The sequence below is a fragment of the Osmia bicornis genome, chromosome 1 (assembly GCF_907164935.1).
Source record: "Osmia bicornis bicornis chromosome 1, iOsmBic2.1, whole genome shotgun sequence".
In the NCBI taxonomy this organism is placed as follows: domain Eukaryota; kingdom Metazoa; phylum Arthropoda; class Insecta; order Hymenoptera; family Megachilidae; genus Osmia; species Osmia bicornis.
The window spans coordinates 13,810,117-13,837,467 of NC_060216.1; the positions used below are offsets into that span (position 1 = coordinate 13,810,117).

Sequence of the window (27,351 nt, forward strand, 5' to 3'; positions counted from 1 at the left end):
TCGATTTTGCGCCAAAAACCTAAAATCCGCTATAAAATTCAAAGATTCCAATTTTTTGGCGCGAACAGATCTCCCGCGGGAGCCTAGGTAGGCGTGTACGGGAGTCTGGCTCCGAACAGGGGCGGAGTCCCTGCCCTTCGTCAATAAGAGCATGCTCTCTCGTATATACCTCTCTATTTCGCTTTTTCTCTCCCCGCTTTAACTCTCAGCATCCTCTCCGTTACCGTCCTCCTCTCTCCTCCGTTCAACCCTATCCCAGCATCCTCCTCCGTTTCTTCACCTTCATCACCGGCTAGCGAACTTTCCTTTTACCCTTCGCTGTCCAAATAGACCCGAGGAACGCTGGACGTCGCGACGCCCGCCTGGCTGTACCACCAGCCTCGAATATGCGCCCAAGGTGAATCCTGATGAACGTATCATCGATCGGTGGTGCTGGTTGCTGAACCAGCCGGTGTGCTCGGGTCCACGCGCTGCTGCTGCTGCTGCTGCTACTGCTGCCTCGCGAACGGAAATCCTCAGCTCCGAAGGCTCTTAACCGGACCAGGTGATACCCAACGATTCCTATCCACCTGCCAACCTGATACATGGAAGTCGGTTCTTGAAAAGTAGACAAAGAAGCAGAGGAAAAGCGAGAGAGGCTGGACCGAGAGGGGAAGAGACACGGTGGTCTGAGTTTTATCGATTGTCGTCGTGGGACGAGATACGTACCGGATTTCAGATCTTGCGCTGCGACAGAATCAATTCGCGTGCGGTCCACACACACGATCATCGGATGAATTTTACATCCTGATGACCGATACTGACGAGGCCTACTCCGTCGTTCGGCTGACGGAGAAAGTGTGTGCTTACCTGTGAGATACGTGCATTCTTTTTTACCTCATGGTGAGTACAAGTTGGACGCAAATGGGCTATAGTGCTTTGTGTAGAGTGCTCTGTGGATGATGGTGGGTCGAGTTTCAGGGTTTTCTGAAGGTCAATCTTCGATGATGCTCGGGACTAAGGTAATCGATATTTATTTCTGATGATTGTCACGTAATTAACGATAGGAATCTGCGTGATAGTGTATGGGAAAAGAGAGGGGGAAATACGTGTGAAATCTTGAGCTTTGCAAATGGAATTTCGAATTTTACTTAGGCTGTTCAAACAATTTTTTTTTATTATTTGAACAAATTAACATTTGTAATCTTAATTATTATTCTCAAAAAAATATATATATTTTTTATGTTCAGAAATTATTGAAAATTAATCATCTTAATTAATAATAATTGTTTATTTGAATTCACCATGCGGTTCATAACCACTTCATTTTAATTAACTCTTAATCATCTTTTATTATCAATATCGATAAAATCATTAAACCTTCTCGTTCACTAGGTTTTAAATTTTTATTTGATGTAGCACAAGTACCATTCGGAAATACTTTTGTAATGAATTTCCATTAGAATGTTGACTTTTTAAAATACCCTAATCAATATTCAACAACCTAATAGCCCTCCTCTTTTTTTATTAGGAATGTCAATGGGGCATTTATATAGTTATTTTGATTAGACTTTAAAAATTTAATGTACCACGAGTACCATTTCGTAATACTTTTCTGTTATGAACTTTTGACGCATCAATCTTTTCAATTTAAATAGTTTTAAATTATGTTTTTTTTTAATTTCAAAATTTCAAGTTCTGTAATTTGCAATATACATGCAAAAAAGAGGGGTCTGTTACATGCGAGGAAAAGAGGATCAAGTGTCGTTCGAATTGAGTCGGGGAAGCACTTAATTCGCACTTGTGGAACGATCGTTTGAATATTCCGGAAAAGAGAGAGACAGATAGAATGAGAGACGAATGGTTGAAGGGATGTTGAGAAAGAAGGAGATGGTTGTTAAATAGATAGAGAGAAGAAACGTTTCTGGACTGCTATTAATGATACAGGAGAGATTATCCAGTTGAGAGTGCGAGATCCTATAACGCGATACAACTAGTTACATTTTGCCGTTCGAAAGACTAAAAGCATCGTTCTCCATTCTCTAATATTAAAAAAGAAATTTTTTATCTACAGAAGTATATCGAAATATTTGAAAATAATAATAGGTACGGAATTGAAATAGATTTGTTCTTTATGTTAAATAATAAACAATTTTAAGTACATGGTATGTGGTTTAAATTAAGTTAACAATGTTTGGTGATATGCTGTTCAAATTATATTTGGAATGTTAAGTGATATACTGGTTGAAATTCTTTTAAAAATTTTGGGTGATATGCTGTTTAAATTACCGTATAAATTTTTGATGATATGCCTTAAAATTCTTGGAAATATACCGTTTAAACCATAAGAATTCTTGGTGATATACCTTAGGAATTCATAGTGATTAAATTGCTTTATGAATTCTTGGTAATATGCTGTTTAAACCACAAGAATTCTTGGTGACATGCTATTAAAAATTCTTACTGACACGCTATTTAAATTACCTTAAGAATTCTTTAAAGAACTAGCCTAATTAACGCTAATGTAAATACTTTTGTTTGTAATAGAAACCTTGGATCTGAATGAATGGAAATGACGAATGGGTATCATATATGGCCGAAACCGACCATCAAAGTTAGTGAACAGGTGCTAATATAACCGAACGAATGAATTACGAGAAACTATGCTGGCAAATTGTACAAGTTCGTTCTCGATCGAAGGTAAGAAGTATTATATATGTTACACATTATTAATACCGCATTATACCATAGCGTGCCGTTGAGCTTTCCAACCGAGAGTGACTGAAAGATCGATAGAAATACTCTGAATAATTTCTTCGCAATGTCTGTCGTTGTAGAAGTTGCTATACTAACTTTTCTTTCATCCATTTTTAATTTCATTCGAAAATACATTTCACAACAGAAAGAATTAAATTCTAAATCTGAATAAAAATTACAACATACAAGTTTCACTTATATTCTTGGTATAAAAATAGTTGATTGTTAATTATAACACACAGTGTCTTCAAACGATTTATAATATTTATTTATAGGGAAATATATACTGGAAATTATTATTATAAGACTAAAATTAGGAAGTATTCCCTAAATTTCAATCAGTAGGGGATTATCAATATTCTTTTCTGTCCTTGTTTCTATCAGTATTCAATATTTAAAAAAAAAAAGGAAATTAGAAAATGATATAAAAATTTGTTGGGCTCAACAATTATTGAAAATAATAAAAATATTATTTTGTTTCCACGAAAATCAAACTGATACTCGGATTCGTATCGTTATTGGTATATTAGTATTACGAGGGATGCCTTCGTTATTACCGTCTAACCGGAAATTATGAAATATCGGCGAATCAGTTATTCCATTTCCGCCAATCACCGCTTCGTTTCATCACCCATTTCTCCCTCTCATTTCTACCACTATTTTCTTCATATCTCCTGATACGATAATAAAAATTACAAAACTATTTTTTAATTTACTAAGGTATTGATAAGGTTTCACCAGTGGAAACCATAAAAGTACCTGCAATTATAAACGAAATCATTCTTCAATGATTTTTAAAGGCTTCTTATCATTCGTAATTAAATAAGAGTCATTTATTTTATTTTATTAGCTATACAAATTAATTCTGACTTTATATACATTATTTTCATTTTTTAAATTTTACACTGTTTAGACTTCAATTAAAAAAATGAAAGGCACCATAGGGGACTTAATCTAACTTGCGCAATAATTTTATATATAAAAATATAAAAAATTGTGGATTATGGTTTCTTTTTTAGGATATATCGAGTGGGAAAGTAAAGAGTAATGAACAGAGGTACGGGGGCCGGGGTGTCGAGCAGAAATTGTCAGAGTGAATTTCATCTGTCTGGCAAGCTATTGTTACGAATCATCGTCAGTTTCTGTCACATCACCGGCACCTTTTGTAATCGGGAAGAGAGGATGCCACGAGGGACCAACGACATGCAGATTCCTCTGAGCCGAGCGACTCAACTTGGACATTGCGATCTTGAGAAAAGCTGCGATTGGTCGTGGGATCAAAATCCGGGTTTCGAAAGAACCAAACCACCTGTGAGAGGAAGATTGGGGCCTATTACCGATGCCAGTAATTCAGAGAGAGGTAAAATGCAGAAGAAGGATCTCTATTAAAAAATGATTAAAAAATATTTTTTATACTTTATTTTTGGATAAATCAATCTTGAAGATTCAATGTGGAAAGTCCGCCATAACACTTTTAAATCATTCAAAATTATTCATAATTGCATAAATAATTTGAATAGAAAATGATAAGTAAAAATTGTTTTACTTTTTATTAGGTCACTTCTTGTGGTTCACTGGTGGAGGAAAGACCCAAATGTGGTCCGTAACTATTCCTCCAACTGGCTCCCGTTGTGTACTAGAATTATCATCATACCAAGTCGAAATGAGAAATGGTTACATAAATTTGGTCATAATCACTAATAATACGAGTTCCATCGCTGCGGAGAAGCCAGGAAATAATTATGCAAAGTATGTATTTATTTTCTATGATTATTCTAATGATATTTTCTTCCTTAAATGGAACTTATGTTGTGTTACAGATGGGGTGCAACACGATTCAAATTGGGTACAATTAGTCAACCTCATAAATTATTATTGGAAATGCTGTTACCCAATTCTAACTCTAGCATTGCTATTGATAACATTCGCCTAATTGATTGTTTCCCGGGTAATTATTATTTTTATTGCTGTAATTTAAAAAATGTAATGCGGAAAATTTCTATAACTATAATTATTGAAGAAACATGGTTCTTATTCCAGAATCAACACCGCTAGGAACGGCATGTACGAAAGACATGTTCCGCTGTAATAATGGTTCCTGTTTAAACAGAACACGTGTTTGCGACCTAACTAAAGACTGCGCCGACGGCGAAGACGAGGAACGCGACTGCGGTAATTATCAAATTATTTCCCTTACTATTCTACGTATATGTAATAAGGCTATAATTGAGGAGAATTTCAGAGAAAATACCAGAGAATGCCAGATGCGATTTTGAACATGGATGGTGTGGTTGGAGAAATGTACCTGGAAGACCTTTAAATTGGACTTTGCATCGTGGTGCTACTCCTTCTGAGAAAACTGGTCCTAGTTATGATCATACATACCGCAATGCCTCTGGTTTGTATTTAATTTTACTTAGAAAATTTTATATAAATTATAACATTCGAATTTGGCCTCAATTTTGAATACTATTAATTTATATATCTTGACGTTAATGTAATGTTTAATTTTAGGAACATATGCATATGTAAATATGTCAAAAAGAGTGGAATATGGCAGTCGAGGCACCATAGAGAGTCCTTTATACAATCCGACACCCCCCTACAGTAGTGATATAAAGAGTCCATACTATGGATCTTGTCAAGTAAGTCATTTACTATGAAATGAACAAATTAATTAACAAATTAATTCATACAAATGTTTAGGTACGTTTCTTTTTCCACCAATACGGTGTACACAGTGGTTCCCTTGCGCTATACCTGATTCAAGTAAAACCACATCAGAATCATTCTGAATCTCTATGGTGGTCTTATGGGGATAGAAGCGACGTGTGGTATAACCATGCTGTCTCTCTGCCTGATATTAGATACAGGTAAAATTCGACATAATGGGTGCTAATTGTGTCTGACTTAAAATTAAATTTTTGTTTTTCTTCAGGTACTTCTTGGAGTTCGAAGCAAGCAGAGGGTATTCTTCCAAGGGTGATGTAGCCATTGATGATTTTTCTCTGAGCCCAGAATGTTTTGGAATTGGTAAATAACTAAATTATTTTTTTTAAACTCTTCAATGTTTTATTCACTGTATTTGTTAGGGGTTCCACCGGAAGTCGTTGGGAATTTCAATTATTACAACCCAGTTATTGATTCAGAAAAGATTCCTGATCAGCATGCTGATTTTGTCAACGAAACTGGTATGTATTTTATTTTACAAAAGAATATGGATTTTTAATTTTCTGTATTTTTAGTTATAAGAATCGGTACCTGCGGTGCAACCGGAAGGACAGGTCCTACACCGGACCAATGTGCCGATGAATATAATAAAACAGGAATTGAATTAATATTACCTCCGCCGGAAATGGAAGATCCATTTTCCTTCAACTTAAACGGTGTTCAAAGATGGACAGCGCCTCGTGGAGGATATTACACGTAAGAAATTAATCCCCATAATTATACAATTTTATTACTGATTGTTTTTTCTTGTTTTTAAATTTAGATTGATAGGAATGGGTGCTCGAGGAGGAAAAGGTTCCAGTGGCATGGGAAGCACCTTGGGCGCTATGGTCCGAGGAGTAATTGAACTAGAAAAGGGCGAACAATTATATTTCATGGTTGGACAACCAGGAACTGACGCATGCCCCAAAGTAAGAATTTTTAAAAATTCGACTTAAAATTTCAATTTACTTCATAATCTAGAAGAAGATAAATAAGACGATCTTTCTTTTATTAAATAACAGATGGTAAATGAATTTTTTAGAATTTAGGATTGAGAATAGATAGTTGTCAAGGTAATGGATCTGTTGGAGTGTCTTTATCTCCCGGAAGTTCCTCTAAAGTATACGACGTAAGAAACATAAGAATCAGGGATGGGGGTGGAGGTGGTGGTGGAGCAACCTATATCTTCACAGTAAGTAAATATCAAATCGGTATAACACCTATCACTTTTTCAATACTAATCAATCATTTGCAGCTAAAAAATTATCAAGAACAGCATCCGGTGCTCGTAGCAGCCGGAGGTGGGGGCATAGGCTTAGGACAGTTTATAGATAATGGTCTCCAGCATGGTCGAGGACCTGCGCCCCCTGGAAGACAACCGACTTCCGGTATAGCTCTTTCGGTAGAAGCAGGTAAATATACTATTAAGCAGTAATTCACCTAAAGATATTAATTACGTAAATCTGGATGGCACAGGTGGACCTGGAGGCGGGTGGAACGGGTCATCAAATACCCCTCCGGGTCAACGAACTTCTGCTGGCACCTCGTTGGTCTGGGGAGGCGTAGGAGGAATTGGCTGCGGTCCTGGAAACCACAGTCATGGAAATGGAGGATTCGGTGGGGGAGGAGGTGGATGTCTGACAGGAGGGGGTGGTGGCGGCTACATAGGTAAGCATCATTGAAAAAAAGGAAATAGTATCCGCTATTAATGACGATCATGGTGACTCAGGTGGCGATACGGGTCGCAAGAAACCCAGCAACGGCGAAGGCGGCTACTCCTACGCCAGTCGGGAGCTTATGCACGTCCATTTCCGGCCAGGAATAAATCACGGCCCCGGAGAGGTCTACATTATTCCGGCTATCAGTGGCTGCGGGTGTGACTTCCGGTGCGTCGCCCTGGATCAGTACCTCAGTGAGACAAAGTGTCTCTGTCCACCGGGATGGTTATTGAGCAATGATTCCAGATCATGTGTCAGTAAGTACTTGACAAATTATCATTTAAATAATTATTTACATTATTTTGTTTACAGTGGCTGATGACTCCAAGATAACTCATCAGACGTTCATGATTTGGCTCATTGCTATGAGCGTTGGCTTATTCCTTGCATTCGCTGCTCTCTGTCTGCTACTTTGTAAGAAATTATTAAATAATATTGTAATATATGGAATTTTATGTAATAAAGGCTATTTTGTTTTTAGATAATCGTTATCAAAACAAAAAGGCCTTACTACGCCGACGACAAGTCATGTTTGGTAATGGTACAGAGTTGACATCATTGCGTGGTGTTTCTGATACCATGATGACTGAGTTCAATCCGAACTATGAGTTTGCTGGGAATCTATATAGCTTTAAGGATCTACCGCAGATACCTCGTGATTATATTACTCTGGTAAAGTAAGTATGAAATCATCAAAGCATCAGTTTTTTTAAATGTATTTTTAATTAATATTTAAAAAATGATATAAGTTATGAATTCTGCATACAAAATTGAAGAGAAAAGTCCAATTGAAGTAGGTTTCCGTGAAGGTACTTGTGTTAAACCCACTAATGGGACCGCCACGGGATCAAAATTAGTATCTCCATGGAAACTTATCCCAATTGAAAAATGGTAAAGGACATTTCTCTTCATTATTTCATTCTACATATTTTCGCGTGCCTCGTGTTCGTATAGCATACTTGGAATCTGAACTTAAAGTCGTAGATATATATCCTGTCAGGACCTACGGTTTGTCTCTGGTCATATATTAAAATCAATGGCGAAAAATTGATTTATGTCACAGACCACTTGGACAAGGCGCTTTCGGCGAAGTGTTCCAAGGTGTCTATAAATACAGACGTAATGAAGAACACCCAGTTGCTGTGAAAACTATACCGTGTTCATCAAGGCCTGAAACCGAAGCTGACTTTATGATGGAAGCTCTGATTATGAGCAAATTTAATCACCCTAATATTGTACACTTTATTGGAGTTTCCTTTGATAAAAACCCCAAATATATTGTGCTGGAATTACTTGCTGGTGGAAATTTGAAAAATTTTCTTCGGGAAGAGAGGCCACGCGCGGTACGTACCATTTTACCATTTTTACAGAAATTATCATTTTCTCTTTTTTTTTTTGAAATTCCTCATTTGGCAGGATCGATCCACCTCCCTGACAATGCTGGACTTAATAATGTGCGGCTATGACGTGGCCAAGGGCTGCAAATACATGGAGGAGGCCCGTTTCATACACCGAGACATCGCGGCCAGGAATTGTCTGCTCACCTGCAAAGGACCCGGTCGCATAGTGAAGATCGCCGATTTTGGAATGGCGAAAGATATTTATAGAAGTGATTACTATAGGAAAGGAGGCAAGGCCATGCTGCCCATCAAATGGATGCCTCCAGAGAGCTTTCTGGACGGTATATTTACCACGAAGACTGATGTCTGGTGAGCTAATTTAATTTAATTCATTTCAATTTAGAATATGTATTCGACTAATATTTGATTTTTAGGGCTTTCGGTGTTCTCCTATGGGAAATCATGTCCTTTGGATATATACCTTATACTGGGTGCACTAATAGAGAAGCGATGTCTATGGTGACGTCAGGGGGGCGTCTGGAAAAACCAGCGGGTTGTCCTGATCCTATTTATGGAATAATGACCCGGTGCTGGCACCCACGACCAGAAGATAGGCCTAGTTTTGCAACCATTGTTGAAAGAATGGGTTACTGTTTACAAGTAATTACTTATACAGTAAACTATCGTTATATTGCAACAAATAATCTCCATAAAAATGATGAACAAATGATGTTTGCATTTAGGATCCAGATGTCATAAATCATCCAACGCCTAATTTTGATATTCTACCCATCTGTGATCGAGAAATAACCATCATGAGACCGGATCCGGAGACCGAGTGCATTAACGTCCAATCAGAAGTAAGTAAAAACTCTCTCTAAGTCATTCAAGTTTTATTTGATTTCTTTATTTTTGTAGCTGGATGCTTGTGGATACATGCAGCCTAGAATTATTGACCCACGATCAGCGAGTCAACGAATGGCGCAGGCAGCTGCTGGTAATCCGCCTATTTCGGGAAACGAAAATCCATCAAAAATCCTGCAATCTACTGATCGCTTGCAACCACGATTTCTATACAATCCGTATGGGTCTAGTGCTGATACCTCTAAACAAACCTGCGACGGAAATACCACTCATAATGATAATGAGAATGATCACACCGAGGTAGGTTCAATTTATCAGATGGCCATTTTTTATGAAAAATCCTAACGGGGTGCCTACGTAGCCATTTTCCTTAGTGTTTAGACTTTGAATTGATGCGCCAGAGGTGCCAAATTGAGGAATTTTTCTGTCATGAAATGATATCGGACGTATATCATCCATGATTTCAGAACAAACAAAAGGATGGCGGTTCAACTCCTGAAGAGAAAAGCGTACATCGAACTTCAATGGACATCGAAAATAGTGGTAAGTTAAGAAATGCAGACAATGGTAACAACCGTCCAGCAAAGACGGAGAGCCGTCGAAGCAGCACCATTGACGTGACCAACGCGGACCGAAGAAATGGTAACGACAGTGTAACGGATACTAACTCGGACTCCTTGATCGTCGCTTCCTCTGATACACCGCCTGACACAACGAATTCGTCACCGAACACGCGTACTTGCTCCCCTAGTCACACCGGCCTAAACACAAGCACCAATGTTAATGGAATGTTAAAGAAAAATGCCCTGAAAGCTGCCCTCAGTTTGGATCCTAGTGCCCTGTGTCGTGGCACAATACCCTATGAGAAAATTGCATTCTCACCACCTCCACAACGCTCAAGCACTCCCGGAAGTATGGAATTAAAGAAGGTAATTCGTTTCTCCTTGACGTGGTAACCCTTTGCACTCCCTTTATGTCTATTTTTTTTTTAAATATTTTTAAGGGTGAAGTTGGTATACAGTTTACAGCTTCAGGCTATAGATTCTTCATGAAAATCTGAATAAAAAAGTCTCGTATGGTATTTCAATCCGACGATTCGTTCTCGAGATATGAGCATTTGAATTAGAGGCGCTATGGCGCCTACGATCAGCTGATCGTGTAGGATCCGGCGCCTCTAACATAACTGCTTATATCTTGAGAATAGGGCGTCGAATTGAAAAATGGTAAAAGACTTTTCGATTTGTTTTTTCATGAAGAATCTATAGCCATCAGAGACATCCTTATAATTTTAAGTTCGTACCCTGTAGGGTATTATCCGAGTGCACAGGATTAGTATAAAGAAACAACGTGAAACTCAATGTTTTTATCTGAGATATCTAGCAACGTGTTTATCCCTGAATTCGTTTCACCGTAGTTCTATGTATGATGGAACTATCGTCTCTCTGTTCTTCACACGAAGGATCCTCTGGGTCACGAGCTACCAAGGGAAGAGGAATGCTCCTGCTGAGATTTGTACAAAGGGGAGTGACGATTCTCCCCGGTCGTCGTTGTTGCGACACGAGCCAGATCGTTGCAACGATCGGCAACGATAACCGGCGTCTCTACATCGATCCGTGTAATGGATGCCTCGTCGTCTCTGTGGATACGAGATGAAGAACGTTCGCGGCGCGTCTGTTCTGAGGAAACGCTCCTATGAATTGCCACTTTCGTCCATAACACGAGGGAAACGTTTAATTGCGTTTATCAGACGGATGGTCATTGCAATAACCATTTACGTTCGTTGTTAAATTCAACTAAATCGACCCACACACAGGCTGTCATAAAAATGACGAGAGAAATATGAATTCTTCGTGGAAAAAGAAATAGAAAAGTCTTTTACCGTTTTTTAATCCAACTTTTCGTTCCTGTGATATACGCGTTTAAATTAGAGCTCCCATGACGCCTAATCAGTTGACCGCTCAGACACCACGGCGCCTATAATTCAAATGTTTATATTTCGGTAACAGAGCGTTGGATTGAAAAACCGTACATGACTTTTTTATTCAGTTTCTCACGAACTGTATACAAATATCTACATGTATGTAAAAAACATGAACACATTATCGTCGTGTCTGAAAGGGTTAGAACAACTATCACACATTCCACGCACACAAACATATATATAAATAAAGATATATTATAAATTATGTAGATATAGCCGTTATCAGCTGTTAAACGTCTGAAGGATAACCACAGATAATGTCGGGGGTCTTTTTTGGCCGCATTGTAATTTTTTTATGATTGCAAAACAGTGTAATACGTGTAGAAGTTTTAGTGAATGAGTGAGTGTGTATAAGAGAAAGAGAGAGGAAGAGAGAGAGAGAGAGAGACAATACACTTTACACAAGACTTAATTTACACGAAAGATAATGATGGCGGCGTGTTCTTTCTATACACACACCTATAAAACCTTTGTATAATTGTATGTATATTCTAGACAAGGCAATTATGAATCTTTTTTTTTTAACAATATCAAAGGACAACGATAGCAAAATGTAAAAGGTGTGACGATTACCTGACTGTTAATTAATTAAAGTATTTGCCTACCTCAGGTTGGTGGAAAGTCGAGGTTTGTTCATAACAACAAATGGGCAGGCATTTTGAATCGCAAAAAAAAAAAAATAATAATAATAAATAAAAGAGCACAGGCCCTTTTTTATTTTTCTTACAACGATGACGTACTTTACGTACGCCCAGCGTATGAAAGTCAACCACCATATACCTGTACGTAAAACGTAATAAAGACATGTTTGTGGAAAATTTATGAATTTATTTGTTTCTGTTTCAAATCATTAGGTAAATGAAAAATTTGTTATATACATTTTGTTGTACATATCTTAAGGTATATTTGAATAATTCATTCTATTCACTTTTTGTCCTTGAATTAAAATTCTCTAGTGGTAGTGATTAAAGCGGAACACAATTGAAGCATTCGCAATAATTCTTAAGGAAAGAACAAAAATAACATTGTCATCTCGGTGGTGATACCCAGGCCAGTTGTCCACATGTGCAGACATTCTGAGAATATAGGTAAGCATAAACGAGGAAACCTACCGACAAGAAGAAGAAGGGGTACAGACGACAATTCGTGTGTAGTTTTCGACGAACAGTACGTTTCTTGCCGCCCTTTAGACAATCTCGCGCCTCACGTTGTTCGCTATATTTATCAGGAACATGTTGAATTACTCCTACTACTACGTGAAAGCCATCCGCGACTCCGATGACAATTCCAGGATATATAAATTTCTCAAGGGGTAAGAAATCCTATTTTGAAGGCCACGTGTTTTGTTAACGAAAGATCGGAGGTGTGGGAAACCTGGATAACTATTTTGGAATTTTCTTTCTAGAAATCCTACACTATTTAAACCAGCAGAGGATACGTGGTCCACTTATGGCAAATACAACCTTCTTTCAAGACTGCTCAGGGGAGGACTCTCTGGTTCAGGTGATATACATCACCCAGCCAAGGCTCTCTTTAAGGTCCGTGCTTTTATATGTATATGTATATAAACTAACCCTTTCCTTGTTGTTTTTATTTGAAAAAATTATTCTATTCACTTTGTATCGTTGAATTAAAATTTCTTCTAAATATTTAATTAATTTTTCGTCACATAAGGGCAGCATAATTACACAAGGTGGGTCACATTAATTTTTTCTGAACGAGGGTGGTTTTCTTTTACATTTACACAAAGCTGATTGATATGCACCCTATTTTCACAGCACAATTTTGTATTATTTGCCAAATTTATTAATGATTATCATGAAATTAATCGTTTAGAAATACACCAACGAATTTTCTCATGTACTCGAAGACATTCCATGAATACGTTACGGATCAAAATGAACTCGCAGAAGGCAGAATGAACCGATGCTCGTCGAATGTCAGTAGGGGGGAAGATATTTTTTTTCCTCCATTATTTGGAACTCAGCCAAATGTAGTTTTAACTAAAATGAACACCCTCGTACGATGAAACGTAGGATTTGTATTTTTAGGCGAGTTACTGCCAAGGTTGTTACCTAGTTTTATTATCTCTGCTCTGGTTGATACCTTGTTTATTCTAACGTTTAATTTGGTTTACCCTTTAAATAATTTTTAGATTTCGAATTGTTTTGTTTACGGTGATTAAATTGTCATTTACCTTAATGACCACTGAAATTTTAACTAAGTACCTTTTAATATATTGTTAATGAAATTTTGACCAAATTAATGAGAGTTATTAAGAAGGAAATACGACATCTGTATATCTTTTGAAGGCGTTTGTGTTGGGAATGTTGATAAAACATTTGTCATTATTTTCAGGAAAATTTAAGCTTTAAATTGATGTAACACAAGTGATATTTGATCATACTTTTCTGTCATGAAATGATATCAAATTTTTCATATAAGAATCAGCGCCTCGGTATTCATTGTTCGTTGCAATCTATCATCAACCAATTTTTTATTAAAAGTACTGATAGGGCACTTACGTTAATATTTTCAGGGAAGTTTAAACTTTATTTTAATATATCATAAGTGCAATTTTGAAGTACTTTTATGTCATAAATTTGAAGTAGAACTTTTACCTTTCAAAATTTGTCATTTAACAAATAGCAACTTGACAATGTTTACTCCATTTTTAATAACTTTGCTAAATATGATCAAAAATAAGTGTTTTAAATATTTTCTAACTTAAATTTTGCAAATGCAGTTTTCCTCAATTACGAAACAATCTATTATTCACTTCTGGCAAACACGTGTTCCCAGAACGACTTGGAGTAAATTACTGGCATGATATACATAGCAATATATTACTTTCGAAATGATTTCTAAACGCTCTGTCATCTCATTTCTGTTATAATATTTCATTCTTTAACATTTAAATTCAATTTATTAAAAGAGGTAGATATAAAGTGAGATAAATTAATATCTAAACGAACATTTTGAATTTCATTTTTGTTTAATGAAATTTTAAAAATTGACGCAGCAAAATTTTTCTGTATCAGTGATGACTGAATAATTAAAATCCATGTTATCTGGCCAAATAAGGTCCGAGATGAAAGATACCTATTACCATGAGCCAGATTTCCCTTAAAAATTTAAAAATAACTCTACCTTCACCACTTTCTCAATTCAGACTATAACGACTTCTTTAAATTCTTGAAACTTAAGAAAGAAGTGACCCTACAAAGGAAGGAGAAAGTGTGTACATGGCGTTTCAAAAAAAATCAAATGAAAACTGGAGCGTGGATATTGCTGTGCATATTTTAAGCTACAAGAGAATATTTATGAGTTTTTTGTACTCAACAAAATGGCGGAGATACAGCTGTCTCAATATAGATACTTCCTTCAGAGGGTGGCCATCGGAAGGCAGTTATATTTCCGCCATTTCGTCGAATAAAAAAAATCAGAAAATACCTAAATATACCTTAAGATATGTATAACAAAGTGTATATAATAGATTCTCTATTTACTTCGCACTTATTTTAGAAGAAAAGAAATTATGAAAAGTGACTGGCATTTTTAGATTTATTTCTTTTGAAACGCACTATATATATCAAAGCGTCGAGACGCCGACGCCAACGTGGAGGAGGATACTTTCGTTCCAGGCATCTCCCAGAAAACATTGACCAGTTTATCGTGAGCAACTCAGCTTCGAACACGTTTTCACGCGAACTTGAAACAAGTTAAACTTTAAAAATATATACATTTGTTATTAATTTCATAATAAAAATATGGTGTAAGGTATGTGATAATTTTAAAATGTTGATCTGAATATTTGAGGAATTAATTTCTTGTTAATTAGAAGAGGACTCAGGAGGGTGAGGACTTATGGTGACCTTGACACCGTAACACAGACGCACCCTGAAGGGTGTGACTTCCAATCAATACGCTACTCACGATGCATTTCATTTTTTATTAGGTTTTTGGAGATCAAAGATAATTTTAATTAACAATAACACATAAAACAATACACTTTTATTAAAGTCTTGAATTTTAATTGAATTTAAAGTTACATATTTTTGTTTATGCTGTTTAATTGAATCTACCATATGGGTCTGTATTGGATTGTTATACTTTTATTTTTTTTATAATAATCGTTTAGATATAGAATATGTTAATCAATATTTGTAAAGAAATGATATATGGGTGTTACTTTGCTACACTGATTACTCTAACTGGCAACCAGCCACTTTGTATTAATAGAATTAATGGGTAGTAATGTAACAATTTTCTTGGCATTTTAATCTTTAAATTAATGTAACATAAGTGTGACTTTTAAGTCATGAAATCATTCCAAAATTATTAAATTTTAAAATGAGTTGATGAGCTTTAACACTAGATTTACCGACGTTTGGTGCAGACTTATTTTAAAGTTGAAAACAACGTAGTAAATCAAATAGATGGAGGATGAAACATAATTTAACACATACATCCATTCTTTATCTCAACAATAGCCAACATACGTTTCAACAAAAATACCTCGATAGTGTAATTTAAATTGTAATTAAAATAAGCCGCTTCCACCTTTTCGCCGCTAGATGGACGCCAATTGTTTGGTCCAGGAAAAGCTTATTTTTCTCAATTTCTTAATTAAAGCCTTACATTAATTGTGAGGACATTCTTCCTGTGTATTAGAGGTCGTAGAATCATTTAGTAGCCTCGGAAAAGCTCAGAAGTTTTTTATTTTGCCAAAAAACGGAATTTTCTATTTTTTTAGTTCCTAGGTCGGTCGATAGATGGCACTATCTGTACCGTTCTCGACACGGGGAAGGTTTCTTCGTAAAAAACATATTAAAATTAAATTTCTACAACGTTTTCAATGTATTAACTTAATTATTTTACAAAAACTCGTGTTTTTAACACAAATTAAACCATTACAACACTTTAATTTACAATCTAAACTTAGAAAAAGGAAGACGATATCATTACCGATGCGGATTGATTGTTATGATAGGAAACAGAATATAGTGCATGCAACTATAACAGGTGAACTGTATATGTAGATAATGATAGATAACCAGGTGCTACGATGTTAAGATGTTAGTTTGCTTTAGTCACTCTCCACGTCAAAGCCACGTGATGATAAACAGTTCACTGTGCGTCTAATTCAGTTACAAGTTACAAGGTACAAACAGTGACTACAAGTTCACAGTGTAACGAGTTTCGAGGTCAACCATAAGAATTTCCCTTCCGCCATAGAATTTTGAGCCAAATGTGTCTCAGAAATGCATTCAGTTAGATATCACGGTGGTGGTGGTTAACCTAAATAACAGGTGTCCCTACTGATCAGTGAAATATTTTTAGTAGAAAAATAGTTATTTGATTACATTTTCTTCGTGGATTCAGTTGAGATTGAAATATCAAGGACAAAATGAACCAGTTTTCTTATGGATGGAAGCCGGAAGTTGTCGAACCGCAATTTCTACGGCAAGAGACGAAGAAGGTTGAAGTGAGTATCTCCCTCCCATTTTAATAATTGATAAATTGGTGTTATATCACTTGTGCAATTACGATAATTGGAACTTGAGAACGCAAGGTCATTTATGAAAGCTGAATTTTCCGCCAATGTATTGGTTCATGGTGTTCTTCATAGATGGTGTTCAATGGAATCTAATTATACAGAATAATGAAAATAGACAAATTTTTTAATTATATAATATACTATATATATCATTGAGAAAATTATTAGGCTTTTATATTTCTTTCCATGGAAGTTTTCAAAATTCGCGCGCAGTGTCATTGTTCGAATACGCATGCGTAATCTCAATAAGTCACTGCATATGCGCAATTAAACAAAGACACAAGAGACGATTTGCAGCATTCTCTTTCTATTATTGTCTCTAAATTGTATGCCATCATTAGTGTAGCTCTTGTAAAGAAAAATTCAATAGAAAAAGTCACATGTATTATGGGAATGGCGCGACTTATGACGAAACATGGGTGAGGGTAACAGGAGAATGAGCTCAGTTCGTGACTGCAAACCTGTCAACGCAACAGTTCGCACGAAATTCCCTTTGCAACTACTTGCTATTATTGACTTTTGGAAAGTTCTCTGGACATAGTGTTGTGGAGAAACAGGGCGTAGTTAACGGAGGAAAGGATGAGTTACTACGGCGATGGAGCTCCTCTCGATGATGTATTCGTTAAAGCAGCGGTGGAAGTGAAACGGTTCCTTCCGTCGCTGTTCAACATTAAAGTGGTATGCGTCCCTAACGGAGCTGGGTCCAATTGAATTTTAATTTGATAAACTAGTTTAAACCGATGCGTTGTTCTATAACATTTCAAGATATCTGCAACATTCCAATCATATGATTCTGGAATAAATACTATTAATATCTTAACAATTTATTATACAAATTTTCCAAATAACGACTTAATATTCATTGTTGAATAATATTCATACTCACATTGATGTTATAACTAAAAAAATGTTATTAAATAAAATTTTTCATACCAGTACCATAGTATTAATTTTCCTTACTAATCCTTCGACACTAATTTACCAACTTTAAACTTAATAAGTCATCATAACATCATGACTAAGGAACAAAACCCGCACTGAACTGAATTGCGCATTTATTTCGCGTTGAAAATTTAAACAGATAGAAATTATTTTCAAGGGTGATGACGCCGATTAAAGCATTTCAATCACTGCATACACATTCGAGTACCTGCAGGAATTATAATTAAACAGAATACTCATGCCATGCGTCATATATTGCTCATTCATCTCACGTACGATAAGAAAAACGAGTTTTGTTGTCTTTTAGATAATATTAGAGATAATGAAATTGCCCGTTGATTCACATCAAACAAATAAATAAAAATTAATAATGTATAATCACGTGATATCGTAAATTTTCACTCACGCGATATCGCGTGAGAAGTCCATGATGTTTAAGCATTATGGCACACAAAGCGGGAACCGCTTATGGAGTCGGCACTGTATCAAATGATACTGTTCAAGGTTTCAAAGGAAATGCATTTTGTTATCATTATCAGTTCGCGGTCAGACTTTCTTCCGGTTATAATAATTGCCGCAAAAGATAAGTATACTCAACAATCCATTAGATCAATCCATTTCCAGAACCATTTAAATGGTTGGACAAAGTGGTTGTTTAAATAAAATGGAACAAAAACGTAGATACACTAATTACAGATTTTCAAATTATATGCAAGAAGGGGTAGCTGTGTTGAAAATCGCTCCAACATTAGAAAATATCAATGTGGGAAAAAGAAACACTATTCACAGTATTCCTTCTTCTTCTAAAGTGCTATCTTTCAAAAAAACAGACTCAAATTTGAAGAAAAACAAGTATCATGACAAGCCTATAAAAACTACTAAAAATTTCATTGGGAAATCTTGTTATAACGTAGGCTCTTCTGTAGATGTTTAAAGAAGATTTGTCAAAGATTTTGTAAAATGTATTCTTTTTTTACAGTTGGGGGAAAAAGGATCTGGCTTCAGACCCAGAGGAGCAGTCCAAGACTTCAACACACTTAGAAGAGAATGTCTAACATCAGGCACTCTCTTTGATGATCCAGAATTCCCAGCAGATGACACATCATTATATTTTTCAAGAAGACCAGATAGATATATAGAATGGAAACGACCAATGGTAAAGAATGCTTTAAACAATACTTAATATCCAATATTTCTTTTGAATTCTATTTCAATTTTACTTTGCAGGAAATTGTAGACAACCCTCAACTATTTGTAGAAGGGTTCTCCAGATTCGATGTACAACAGGGAGAACTGGGAGACTGTTGGCTTCTGGCAGCAGTCGCGAATCTTACCATGGATGCCAATTTATTCTTCCAAGTGGTTCCAGAGGACCAGAGCTTTGATGAGAATTATGCTGGTATCTTTCACTTCAGGTATTCTACCAATTAAGTAAAAGAAAAGAAATATAAATACTTTATAAATTAAAAAAAAAAAACTTATTTTACATTTATATCAAATAGATTTTGGCAATATGGCAGATGGGTAGACATCGTAATTGACGATAGACTGCCAACTTATCATGGAGAATTAGTATACCTCCGTTCAGCAGAGAGCAGCGAATTCTGGAGTGCCCTATTAGAAAAAGCCTATGCCAAACTCCATGGTTCATATGAAGCATTAAAGGGTGGAAGTACTTGTGAGGCCATGGAAGATTTCACTGGCGGGGTGACAGAAATGTACCAAATGGATCAGACACCTCCAAACCTCTTCAGTATATTACTGAAAGCATTTGAAAGAAATTCCTTAATGGGTTGTTCAATTGAGGTATTAATTATCATTCTGTTGATTGAAGAATAAGTGACAAAATTAAATGTTATTATATTTTAGCCTGATCCAAATGTATTGGAAGCAGAGACACCTCAGGGATTGATCAGAGGCCATGCTTACAGTATTACACGTGTAAAACATGTGGAAATTCAGACACCAAATCAGTATGGAAGAATTCCTCTACTCAGGCTCAGAAACCCATGGGGTAACGAGGCTGAATGGAACGGTCCATGGAGTGATCAGTAAGTTATTAGGGATACAAGTTAATTCGGTGCAATTTCTGTATTCAAATGATCAATCATTTAATAATAAAGGTTTCGAATTAATCGTAGTCATTAAGACACTAATGACTGTGATTATTTAATAGATCTCCAGAATGGAGATTCATTCCTGACCATGAGAAAGAAGAATTGGGTTTGACCTTCGATATGGATGGAGAGTTTTGGATGTCCTTCCAGGATTTCACCAAATACTTTACCCAATTAGAAATTTGTAACTTGAATCCAGATTCGTTGACAGAGGATGATTTGAATGCTGGTAAGAAAAGGTGGGAGATGAGTGTTTTTGAAGGAGAATGGGTACGTGGCGTCACTGCGGGAGGCTGCAGAAACTTTTTAGGTAAATTTTTAAAAGTTATTCCCAGATAGGTACTGATAACAAACCTGTTAATTAATTGTTGATGCTTTGTAGAAACATTCTGGCATAATCCACAGTACCGTATTACATTGGAGTATCCTGATGAGGATGATGACAAATGTACAGTCATTGTTGCATTAATGCAGAAGAATAGAAGAGCACAGAAGAGAATGGGTGCAGAGTGTTTGACCATTGGGTTTGCAATATACCATGTATGTATCTACAAAAAATGAAAAAAGTATTTAAGTTTTTATATAATTGATTGAATATGGTAATTGAAACAGTTGGAATATCCAGAACGACTACCAAAACCTCTAGACGTTAATTTCTTCAAGTACAACGCCTCAGTAGCAAGATCCCCAGCATTTATAAACCTAAGAGAAGTAACTTGCCGCTTTAAGTTGCCACCTGGGGTCTATTGTATAGTGCCAAGTACATTTGATCCTAATGAGGAAGGAGAATTCTTGTTGAGAATATTCTCTGAAAATAAAAATAATATGGAGTAAGCAATCCTCCTATTTCAATTTATTATAATTATTAAAAATTTGAATTTGTAATGGAATTTGTATTTTTTAGAGAGAATGATGAGGAAGTCGGTATCGGAGAAGTTGATGATAGGGTAAGAAATAAAAAATAATTATTAAAATCTTGTTATTGTCTATATAATTAATACATGCACCCAATATTTGTACAATGCTTTAAAATGTACCCACTGTCTATTGTGTAGATATATTGTGTCTATCGTGTTTAATGTGTACACCTAACTATACACCTAATTGTTTTACAATGACCTGTTTAAACTTAGCACCCAAACAGCCTAATTAATCATCCATAACACGCATGTCTACGTTGCTTGGCTTTTAGGTGATTAACCCTAAGGGTGATAATGGAGATGGGGATAAAGTAAGTAGCGCATGTTATAAATTGGGGTTGCTTTTTCTGTGAAGAATGGATTCTATTTTCTGGAATTCTAATATTATTCTCATTTTTAGGTACAAGATGAGCCAGAGCCAGACAGAAACGCAGAAAAAGTTCGTGAATTCTTCAAGAAACTTGCTGGTGATGATATGGAAGTGGATTGGATGGAACTGAAAGAAATCTTAGATTTTGCTATGCGAAAAGGTATGATGTTATTGTTAGGATTTAAATATTTCTGTTCCAATATGCAGAATAAATTTAAATCCACAAATTTCAATTGAATAATATTTACTTGAAGCATTCTTTTTAGTCTATCCTATATATTAAGTCTACAAATTGATTCAGTATCTTTGGCATTATTATTTTAAATCAATTTTATTTATATGTTACACTATTTACGTAATAGCTTTACACGTAAACATTTCCAAAACGAAATCTTAATTCTGTTTCTTGTTTAATTAATTTGCTGTTTTTGCTTATTGTTGAAAAGCTTTCGTAATGCTTTTTATTGTTTGCAGTTCTTGCGCTTATCATTAATCATACGTGTAAAATACATTCACAAAATTGAATTCTACTCAAATAGCACAGTGCATTCTAATTTTAGTTGTAGTGTTCTTTTATTTATCAATTATTAATGTGTGAATGCTAATGCAACGCAATCTTCACTCTCATAATTGTGCATGTTCTTTCGGTATAATTACTTCATACCTATTGTATGTACATACATAAATACATTTGGGTCACAATTTCAGAAAATCGTTGTCGTACCAAAAATTAAAATTTAGCAAGACTAATAGTAGTTCTAAGTCGATGCCTTTGAATATTTTCTCGCCCTTCTGTGGACTTGAAAAGTGGCACCAAATGATTGATTATTTGAATAGAGAAAAGGCACATAATTTATTGGTTCATAAACCCGCTCTATTAAAATATTGTTGAATGTAACAGTTGTAAAAATTAAAACTTCAGGAACATTTAAATTGGAATTCACAAAGCCATTGCTTTAATCATAACTACTGGTTAAAAAATTATTTTACAGAAAGTATATCTACTTTATTGACCCTAATGTAGATATGTAAAAATTAATGTTAACGTGTAGCTGTATGTTACGGGTAGAACTACCACAGTCGGTGCGTCGTAGTGAGGCTCATGAAACTGTACAAGGAGATGGTTCGTTTATCGACACTCTCATCTCACTGCTGTGCGGCATTGTTTGTAATAATGAACAGTACAATAAGTCCTTAGGTAAGGCATCATCTAGTATGTACTTCCAGGTCATTTCTAAGGCTAGGTTACATTGGTAGAGTATACTAGAATAAAATTAATATCACAGTTTAATTGCTCAAGATGTAAGTGAAAAGCTTGAAGAATTTTTGCATGGTCAGAGAATATAAATCATTAACGAATGCAGAATGTAAAAAGTTGCTACGCAGCTTTATCATAATCCCATTAATTGTAGTCCATGTTCACATCTGTGGTATTGTCATAGGTTTATAATAACAATTTTATAATATTTCAATACTTTCTTCTTTCTATCAAATTCGGTGCCTTCAACATTACTATTTTAAATTTAAATTTCCTGTACTTTAGTGGATTTAAAAAGTAGCGGCAAATTATTGAAGTTAAAAAAGAAAAGGCATCTAATATATCTGAAAATTTTTTCTTTATTTTTAGAAACCCACGATAAAGGATTCAGTAAGGATGTGTGTCGCAGCATGGTTGCCATGTTAGATGTTGATCACTCTGGTAAACTAGGTTTTGAAGAGTTCAGAACTTTATGGAACGATATAAAAAAATGGAGGGTAAAATTTTTCTTCAGTATTAAATAATGTTGAATTTATCAAGATATGTATGTAAATATTGTTTTATTTTTCAGGCTGTATTCAAATTGTATGACAAAGACGAATCAGGATTCTTGAGCGCATTCGAATTGCGGCAAGCTTTAAATAGTGCAGGATATCGGTTAAATAATCATATATTAAATATTTTGGTCCATCGTTATGGAACAAAAGACGGCACAATTACGTTTGATGACTACATAATGTGTGCAGTTCGACTTAAAACAATGATAGGTAAGAGAATAAATCAAGATAAATAAAAGGAATAGTATTTAATTCTCTTTTGTAGATATTTTCAGGGAACGAGATCCAGATCAAACTAACACAGCTACATTTACGATGGAAGAATGGATAGAGAAGACGTTATACTCATAAAAAAAAGTATGTTACGATTTTAATAGCTGTTTTTCTTTTACTACAAAGTGGCCAAGAAAACAAAAGAGAAAAAGAAATATTTCCTATTTACAGTAATTTGTCTGTTGCATTTGTATTGATAGATAAATAATGGTATTACGTGCCTTAATATACCTATGTACAGCACCGAACATGATAGGCTCCCATCCGTCCCATCCATAACTGTCCACTATTTGCGTATAAACGTTTGCACGGAAAAATTTAAATTAATATCTACTTTATTATTCGTATTTTTCAATTACATACTAAATTTTATAATTCTTAATAGTTAAAAATGTTACTTTTTTCTAAATCACTTTCAATGTAAATTTTGTTAAAATTTAGGTTTAGAGAATTTCTGCTTCCTCTCTATCCCTATTTTCTTTAGGAAGCTTAGCGTGCTCGATGCTGAACATCTAAATTCTAATTTTGCTAAAATAATAATTTATTACAACAGACATAGAAACTAGTCTATAATTTTATACTTCAAATGTGAATAAAAAAAAATCTTATAAATTATTTAAATATATTTGTCCGTCTTCCTTATGTTTATACTCTATTGCAAATAAAATTTAAGAACTTCGCATGGTGTGTTATATTTTTTTCATCCTATTTTATTTTTTATTTTTTTTATTTTTTTTGTTCTGTCTTCGGGAGTGAAAGAAGCAAGAGGTTCTAATCCATACCATTATGGATTTATTGAAATTGGAATTTTGAAAAGGTTAACATGTCTTTACAGTTTGATGGATGTTGAAGGAATGAATCAGAATGCACAGAAAAGCTATTTGAATTTTGTTTCTGAAAATAAATGATTGGCGAGAAAGCTTGGTAAAAGCGGCGATCAATCTTCCTTATCGATAACGGCCGCCACACCATTTTCTATCACAGCGCCATCTATATAAAACTGCCGCAAACTATTCAACAATTTATCGATCGATTTTCCGAAACTATGGATGCCTTAGTCCATATTTAAATTGAGCAAATGCGCTAAAAATATCAAATTTTACACACTTATAACTTTTTAACCATTGGATTCCTATAATTAAGACTTGTATTTTTGGATTCTCCGCATCAAAAACTATAGATTTAAAAAAAAAATGTCGAAAATTTTGGGTCCGATAAAGTTCAGCTACAACTTAATTTGTTATAATTTCAAAATATTGATTGTTAAGTATTGATGGTTTGTTCGATCTGTTTTGCACAGTTTTTCAAACATCACTATATTTTTATGTATTTCAGATAACTGAGTTGTCGCAAACCAGTTACTTTAATTATCTGTTTCTTCGTGTTGTAACTTTTAACGCACAACTCGATTCTGTGTGCATTTATGCATTTATCCGAAGCGATTTTCTTATGAGACATTACAGTCGATTTGTATTGTATTTGTATTGTATTTGTATTTATATTACGTAGTGAATAGAAAAAATAAAAAATGTTACGAGACGTCGTAGTACATCTAATAATAAGTGCTATTGGTGTAATTGTAGGTATATCAGCATTTTTTGTTTTTTTCGTAGCATATAAAAATCACGATGTTGGATTTTGGTCGATCTTATCAGGTTAGCATTGCTCGTTAAATAATATTTAAGTATGTACTTTATGCTGATTTCACCTTGTATTAAGTTACGGTATTACGTAGTATGTTGTACTGTTAATCATTGATAATCAACAGGTCAGATATTTTTGGTATATACAATATATGTATATGTATATTTAATTTCATTGCATATAGTTTATACTTTAGTAACCATGCCTTTGAATATGAATCCTTCCTTTTACCAATAATTTAATAAGCAAGTTATTACTTCATGTATTACGCAGGTATTTTAGCTGCAGTTTGTTTCCACTTGCATTGGGTTAGAGGAAAGGAAAGTTTAGAAAGATGGCATACCAAAGTTACATTGAGAAATCTAAACGTTGTTGGTTTTGTAAGTGCAGTTGCTAGTGTTGCTGCATTAATTTGGTATCTGTTTCTTACATTTTATTATAAAATTTGTAAGTACATAACTTTATTTTCTTGATTAAAGCTTTAATTTTATGTTTTGTGCCAAATACATAGAAAAATACAATAATAAATATTCAATATTACAGCCATTGAACCAATTGCACACAGTACAATAATTTCAGCTGTTTGGTCCATGATTTGTGGCAAATGGGGTATTTTCTTAATGTACTATTCTCATAAGTATGAAATAATTATCCAAGAAGGGTCTGCACCCATCCTGACAGGAGATGGTGCTGCTTAACATTTTTTATATTAATAAATACAAACAAATTTGATAATAATTAATTTTTATAAGTGTTAATAATATAAAATAAGATTAAACGCTATCAGTAATCAATAAATATATTTTCATAAAAGTATAACTCAAAATTAAAGACATGGAAACTTATCTGTTTAAATTTTATCCCAATCCTCCTTATACAATATAGTCTTATATATTAAATAATTTGCTATATTACATTTATAAAATTTATAGAAAATACATTAAAAATATAACTATTTAGATATCACAGTACTATGATTTTATAATGTATTAAAATGCATAGTAATAATATGTACATTAAAAGTATAAAAAAAACTAAACAACTAAAAGTAGTACCTTTCAATGTAAATAAAAACTTTTGTAATAAGTATATGTGTATCATATATATAAAAAACATTGTACTTTACAAATGAAATGAATTTCAAGCTGGAGTTAACTTGTACAATGGGTAAATTAAAGTATAAAGACCGACAATCGAAGATATAACACCAAATATACCTATTGTACCAGGAGAAAATTTAGTAAACCCTAATGCAGTCAGTGGAATGAATAAATCACACCCATTTTTAATTGCATCCATTGCAATATCTTTGTGATTTTTCAAATGAAATAATAATTTATATTGTTTCCACATATCAGGTGAGAAGTTTGGTTTTCTCATTAATACATTTTTTCTTTCATCATGTTCAATTATTGTAATAATTTCATAAATATCTCTTATAAGATTCATAATAATACTCATCAACCAATACTTATTAGCTATCTTACTCCACTTTTCAATATTAACCCTTAACAGTCCCACACGACCAATCCAAATGATGTGATCTGCTAATAGAAATAGAGCATTAGAAATTTTCGATAATGTTAAAGTAACCCTTACAGCTAGATTTGGGTATTTCATCACTTTTAAGGCAGAATATAAACTATCCAAACATCTTCCAAGGCGTAATACTACAAAAAAGATAAAAATAATGTATTAGTAGTAATTTTAACTACATTAACATTTAAATCTTAATTAAAATAAAGTACATTTTCTAAATGAACTAAAAGTATATTCTAAACTTCTTAAGACTTCTGCAGAATGTTGGGTACTATGAGTATTTTGAGCATAATACCAATAAGCACGACTTCCATATTGCAGTAATCTGTAAAACATTATATTTATACATATTTATTTTAACTAAATTTAATAAAATTCAAAAATACTTGAGAATTAGATAAAGTAACATACCTGATAATTTTGTCTCTGCCCACAGTCTGTTCATTTAATTTTAGTACTATATCCATGATCTTTTCACTTAATGTATCGTATTAAAATGATAATAATTTGTAAAATGATTTAAAACTGATTAACTTGGATTACGTCGTAATATTTGTTTACAATCGCATGTAAACAATTAAGATATACAGCAAATAAGTTATCTAAAAAATACCTAACCCAATTGAATTAACACGCAAAATAAGTACTGTCCATTTATGGTTCTTGTAAAATTTGTAATCGTCGCTGTACGTAACATAAACACTTTTTAATTATTCTTATGTTAAAGTCTAAGATTTTGTCACAGTACATGCATATATACATATCAGTGACTATAGTCACTGTACATATGTGATAAAAGATAAAACATTTTCAGTGTCAT

The 27,351-nt window shown here is 34.3% G+C and overlaps 4 protein-coding genes across 14 annotated transcripts; 3 read left to right on the forward strand and 1 right to left on the reverse strand.

Moving 5' to 3' along the window:
* Positions 1 to 108: 108 nt before the first annotated feature.
* Positions 109 to 12,169, forward strand: LOC114870959 (leukocyte tyrosine kinase receptor). 6 transcript variants are annotated; one of them, XM_029176275.2, is made up of 27 exons: positions 109 to 882; positions 961 to 1,001; positions 2,527 to 2,679; positions 3,756 to 4,096; positions 4,293 to 4,485; positions 4,557 to 4,684; positions 4,777 to 4,908; positions 4,979 to 5,134; positions 5,251 to 5,381; positions 5,443 to 5,609; positions 5,675 to 5,769; positions 5,829 to 5,927; positions 5,982 to 6,162; positions 6,230 to 6,377; positions 6,491 to 6,640; positions 6,704 to 6,860; positions 6,925 to 7,116; positions 7,178 to 7,423; positions 7,479 to 7,580; positions 7,648 to 7,843; positions 8,230 to 8,509; positions 8,583 to 8,875; positions 8,941 to 9,166; positions 9,250 to 9,366; positions 9,425 to 9,670; positions 9,838 to 10,299; positions 10,830 to 12,169. In XM_029176275.2, the coding sequence occupies exons 4-27, from the start codon at positions 3,784 to 3,786 to the stop codon at positions 10,875 to 10,877; spliced, it is 4,458 nt and encodes a 1,485-aa protein (XP_029032108.2). In that variant the 5' UTR covers positions 109 to 882; positions 961 to 1,001; positions 2,527 to 2,679; positions 3,756 to 3,783; the 3' UTR covers positions 10,878 to 12,169. The 6 variants fall into 6 exon arrangements, with proteins under 6 accessions (XP_029032108.2, XP_029032109.2, XP_029032112.2 ...); XM_029176276.2 differs by lacking the exon at positions 961 to 1,001 and having other exon boundaries at positions 109 to 544; positions 610 to 882; XM_029176279.2 differs by lacking the exon at positions 961 to 1,001 and having other exon boundaries at positions 10,785 to 12,169.
* A 102-nt stretch (positions 12,170 to 12,271) lies between these two features.
* LOC114870961 (calpain-A-like) lies at positions 12,272 to 24,028 on the forward strand. Of its 6 annotated transcripts, XM_029176281.2 has the most exons (15): positions 12,272 to 12,663; positions 12,757 to 12,889; positions 18,833 to 19,009; positions 19,081 to 19,268; positions 19,356 to 19,659; positions 19,723 to 19,904; positions 20,030 to 20,280; positions 20,353 to 20,510; positions 20,583 to 20,800; positions 20,875 to 20,917; positions 21,291 to 21,420; positions 22,330 to 22,458; positions 22,888 to 23,015; positions 23,090 to 23,285; positions 23,341 to 24,028. In XM_029176281.2, the coding sequence occupies exons 1-15, from the start codon at positions 12,584 to 12,586 to the stop codon at positions 23,424 to 23,426; spliced, it is 2,403 nt and encodes an 800-aa protein (XP_029032114.1). In that variant the 5' UTR covers positions 12,272 to 12,583; the 3' UTR covers positions 23,427 to 24,028. The 6 variants fall into 6 exon arrangements, with proteins under 6 accessions (XP_029032114.1, XP_029032117.1, XP_029032116.1 ...); XM_029176284.2 differs by lacking the exons at positions 12,272 to 12,663; positions 12,757 to 12,889 and adding an exon at positions 16,201 to 16,839; XM_029176283.2 differs by lacking the exons at positions 12,272 to 12,663; positions 12,757 to 12,889 and adding an exon at positions 17,084 to 17,589.
* Positions 24,029 to 24,603: 575 nt separating this feature from the next.
* Positions 24,604 to 25,837, forward strand: LOC114870881 (heme transporter hrg1-A-like). The gene is made up of 3 exons (XM_029176079.2): positions 24,604 to 25,003; positions 25,266 to 25,439; positions 25,536 to 25,837. Exons 1-3 carry the CDS (start codon positions 24,877 to 24,879, stop codon positions 25,688 to 25,690), a joined length of 456 nt encoding a protein of 151 aa, XP_029031912.2. The 5' UTR covers positions 24,604 to 24,876; the 3' UTR covers positions 25,691 to 25,837.
* On the reverse strand, positions 25,776 to 27,326 carry LOC114870878 (peroxisomal membrane protein 11B). Its single transcript, XM_029176073.2, has 3 exons — positions 26,943 to 27,326; positions 26,741 to 26,856; positions 25,776 to 26,662 (listed from the first exon to the last, which is right to left on the reverse strand). The coding sequence occupies exons 1-3, from the start codon at positions 26,996 to 26,998 to the stop codon at positions 26,133 to 26,135; spliced, it is 702 nt and encodes a 233-aa protein (XP_029031906.1). The 5' UTR covers positions 26,999 to 27,326; the 3' UTR covers positions 25,776 to 26,132.
* Positions 27,327 to 27,351: the final 25 nt, after the last annotated feature.